Source organism: Octopus bimaculoides, chromosome 12 (assembly GCF_001194135.2).
Source record: "Octopus bimaculoides isolate UCB-OBI-ISO-001 chromosome 12, ASM119413v2, whole genome shotgun sequence".
NCBI classification, from domain to species: domain Eukaryota; kingdom Metazoa; phylum Mollusca; class Cephalopoda; order Octopoda; family Octopodidae; genus Octopus; species Octopus bimaculoides.
Genome location: NC_068992.1, coordinates 25,010 through 29,264, shown reverse-complemented (window position 1 = coordinate 29,264; position 4,255 = coordinate 25,010). Strand labels below are relative to the sequence as shown.

Genomic DNA, 4,255 nt, shown 5'->3' with positions numbered 1-4,255 from the left:
ATTCTCTTTATTAAGCAATCTATCGTAGTGGCATCTCCAGACCTCTTTCTTTGCATCCTCATTTAGTGCAAGCGTACCATCATCCATGCGAACACATTTCTCTCCTACAACATCACTATTCTCTCTCCTACACTGTCTTGCAACACGAAATACCTCGAGTCTTTGGTCCTCACGGCGCAGAACATTGGCAAATCTTTCCTTATCTGCTTCCCCTCTGGCTAAATAAACCTGTCGCCTAGCCTCCCTTCTGGCACATTGGTACAATTCCCTGCTACCACCGTTCTTCCAGTCCTTCCAAGCCTGTTTCTTTTGTCTAATAGCCCTGTCTACCTCCTTGTTCCACCACCACGTTACTCTGGGTCGGGAATCAATACATATACTAAAATTGGAATGATATAGAGAAGATTAGCATGGCCCCTGCGCAAGGATGACATGCAAATTCGTGAAGCGTTCCATATTTAGAAATAGGTGTAGGAGTGGCTGTGTGGTAAGTAGCTTGCTTACCAACTACATGGTTCCGGGTTCAGTCCCACTGTGTGGCACCTTGGACAAGTGTCTTCTACTATAGCCTTGGGCCAACCAAAGCCTTGCGAGTGGATTTGGTAGACGGAAACTGAAAGAAGCCCATCATATATATGTATATATATATGTTTGTGTGTCTGTGTTTGTCCTCCCAACATCGCTTGACAACCGATGCTGGTGGGTTTAGGTAGCCGTAATTTAATGGTTCGGCAAAAGGGACCAATAGAATAAGTCCTGGGCTTACAAAGAATAAGTCCTGGGGTTGATTTGCTCAACTAAAGGCGGTACTCCAGCATGGCCACAGTGTCAAATGACTGAAACAAGTGAAAGAATATATACATCAGTATCATTTAACATCTGCTTTCCATGCTGGCATGGGTTAGATGGTTTGATTGGAACTGGTAAGCTGGAGAGCTACATCAGGTTCCAGTCAGATTTTGGCTAGGTTTGTTTTTTCAGTTGGATTCCCTTCCTAATACCAACCACTCGAAGAGTGGAATGGGTGATTTTCATGTGCCACCAGCATGGGTGTGATTTATATGATACTGGGTGACACGTAAAAGCACCCACTACACTCTCTGAGTGGTTGGCGTTAGGAAGGGCATCCAGCTGTAGAAACTCTGCCAAATTAGATTGGAGCCTGGTGTAACCATCCGGTTGCACCAGACCTCAGTCAAATCGTCCAACCCATGCTAGCATGGAAAGCGGACGTTAAACAATGATGATGATGATGATGGCAACAACCACGACTATGATTTCCTGGGTGCCAATATATATAATGCCATCTATGTATCATACTTAATGTATATACACCGTCAATAGGCCAGTTACTGTTGTATTTGTCCTGAAATAACATCTCTTATAGACTTGCTGTGTTAAAAACACAATAAATATGAGAGAGAGATAGAAATCTGTCCCTGCAGCTGCCAGTGAGAGCATTAGATGCATTTCATCCTTTTTGTGCCTTTTTAATGATGTTTACCTGCAGCCAGCTACATGCTCTAATAAGAATTCTTTGTCTCTGATGTAGAAAAAAGTGGATTAAACATTCACTGATGTTGCAAATAGCCACCTGGCGAAATAAAACCCAGTATATGCAGTTGAGGTAGAATTTATTTAAAATAGCCATCTATTTATCATATATAATGTATAATAATCAGGCAATAATCTGATAGCTCTGCATCGGTAAGAATTGAAAAAATAAAAGGGGTACAGTGAACTTGCCATGAGAAGTGGAATATCCATTTCAGATTCAATCCTTCGTCAGGGGGCAGAGAAAAAGAGACGAAAAGGAGAAAAAAGTCAAACAGCTGAGAGGATGTCAACTCTGTTTGACATTTTTTTCTCTTTTTCTTCTTGTTTTCTCTGCCCCCTGACAAAGGATTGAATCTGAAACATTGGATGTATAATGTATACACACTAAGCTATAAATCAATTCCATTGGTTCTTTACACCCACCAAACATTATGGCTTTCAGAGATAAACATATAATTCAGTTTTTTTTTAATTTTTTGTACTTTCAGCGAAAGCTATCGATCAAGAAGACCCTACTATAGTTGAATATCTGATGTGTGGCACCAAAGGACCAAATAAATCACCAAAATCTATTCCCCATGATTTAGGAGATCCAGGTATGGGAAAGATTTATTTTACCTCATTTTCTGTTGATTTGTTGTTTTATTTTACATTTGGAATTTGGTTTTAGTCATGGATAACTTGACCCCCAGGGAAATTTATCATAGATTATGTAACTAGCACTCTGTCAGTTACAACAACGAGTGTTCCAGTTGAGCCAATCAACAGAACCACTGCCTGCTCATGAAATTAATGTACAAGTGACTGAGCACTCTTTTACTTGTTTCAGTTATTTGACTGTGTCCATGCTGGAGCACCGCCTTTAGTCGAGCAAATCGACCCAGGACTTATTCTTTGTAAGCCTAGTACTTATTCTATCGGTCACATTTTGACGAACTGTTAAGTTACAGGGACACAAACACACCAGCATCAGTTCTCAAGTGATGGTGGTGGGCACAGACACACAAACATATGCACACACACACATACATACAAGAGGCTTCTTTCAGTTTCTGTCTACCAAATCCACTCAAGGCTTTGGTCGGCCTGAGGCTATAGTAGAAGACACTTCCTCAAGGTGCCATGCAGTGCGACCGAACCCAAAACTATGTGGTTGGTAAGCAACCTACCTACCAAACAGCCACTCCTACGCCTATTTTGCATGTAAAAACTGTATTTGCCAAATATCTGTCTTGACCAAACAATTGAACACCTTATACATATCCTGTATCGAACTCTTCTAAATTTAAGCAGTTATTTTGCATTTTGGATAATTTGTATTCTTTAATATTGATTACTTTTCTTTTTTTAATTTCTTTTTGGGGAAAAGTTTTTTACTTTTGTGTTTCCATGATTTTTTTTTTTATTATTGCCCTCAGTGTCACATAAAAGGCACCTATACTGGTGCTTCGTAGAAAGTACCCATACTGGTGTCACATGTATATCACTGGTGCCATGTATAAAGCATGCAGTACACTTTGTAAAGTGGTTGGCATTAGGCCAGCTCCTATCAAACCGTCCAACCCATGCCAGCATGGAAAATGGATATTTGATGATGATGATGATGATGATGATGATGATGATGATGATGATGATGGTGATTATATCCTGAACCACATTTACCTCATAAAATAAACACCTTTTTAGGAAATATCCACCCCAACCACTTCTGAATCTGCTGTCACTCTTCTCCACTTTTGTTATTCTTGGTTTGTAATAATGATTCTTGTTTTTTGTCTTACTTTGTAGAAGATGAACCTTGGGTCCGAGTGAATACCTACAACCTGCACCCAACGCATGACTGGAAAGATCTCAACCTGAAGTTTATCCTACAGGTGTTTAGAGATTATTATGCCCTGAAAGATTTACAGTATTTGAAGGACATGTACCCAAAAGTAAAGGTATATTAACCCTTTCATTACCATATATTTTTGTTGAAATATGCTGCGTTTGTTCCAATTAATTTTGAAGATAATGAAGAATTTATTTAAATTATTTTGTCAGTTTTAGGCTGGAGTTTGGAACATAAATTAACATGGAATTTTGAAGGAGAGCTTTAATCCTTTAGCATTTAATCCAGCCATATCCAGCCTAAATATTAAGCCTGTTTTATGTTCAAACTGACCAGATCCAACCTCTCACACCTACCCGAAAATGTCATTCTAAAAATATTCAAACTATATATATATAAATGGTGGTGCCATGTAAATGACACCCATGGTCTTGGATTCAGTTTCATTGCATGGCACCTTGGATAAGTGCCTTCTACCATAATCTTGGGCCGATCAAAGCTTTGTGAATGGATTTGACAAGCAGAAACTGAAAGAGTGTTTTGTGTGTGTGTGTGTGTGTACCCAAGACATGATGGTTGTAAATGAGCATCATCATCATCATCATCATCATCATATAAGCAAGGTTATTCTTTTCCAGTTTTCCATGCAGAAAATATCAGGCATGGGAAATATTAGTTTGCTTAGATACACGACAGGGCCAGATACAGGAAGGGCCTCAAAACAAAATCTATCTGACCCATGGAAGCATGGAAAAGGGGATATTAAATGATGATGGCGATGGTAGTGGCGGTGACGGCAGCAGCAGCAGCGGCGGTAGCAGCAGCGGCGGCAGCGGCGGCAGCGGCGGCAGCGGCGGCAGCGGCGGC

General features: G+C 40.2%; 1 protein-coding gene and 1 pseudogene across 2 annotated transcripts in view; both read left to right on the top strand.

Annotated features, from left to right (window-relative positions):
- LOC106868018 (non-lysosomal glucosylceramidase) overlaps positions 1–4,255 on the top strand; it is a 46,424-nt gene that overhangs the window by 28,288 nt on the left and 13,881 nt on the right. For both annotated transcript variants that reach the window (XM_014913114.2, XM_052972028.1), the window contains exons 11-12: positions 2,046–2,153; positions 3,346–3,497. In XM_014913114.2, coding sequence (XP_014768600.1) covers positions 2,046–2,153; positions 3,346–3,497 — 260 coding nt within the window. The remainder of the gene's footprint in view (positions 1–2,045; positions 2,154–3,345; positions 3,498–4,255) is intronic.
- LOC128249223 (U6 spliceosomal RNA) lies at positions 364–462 on the top strand (annotated as a pseudogene).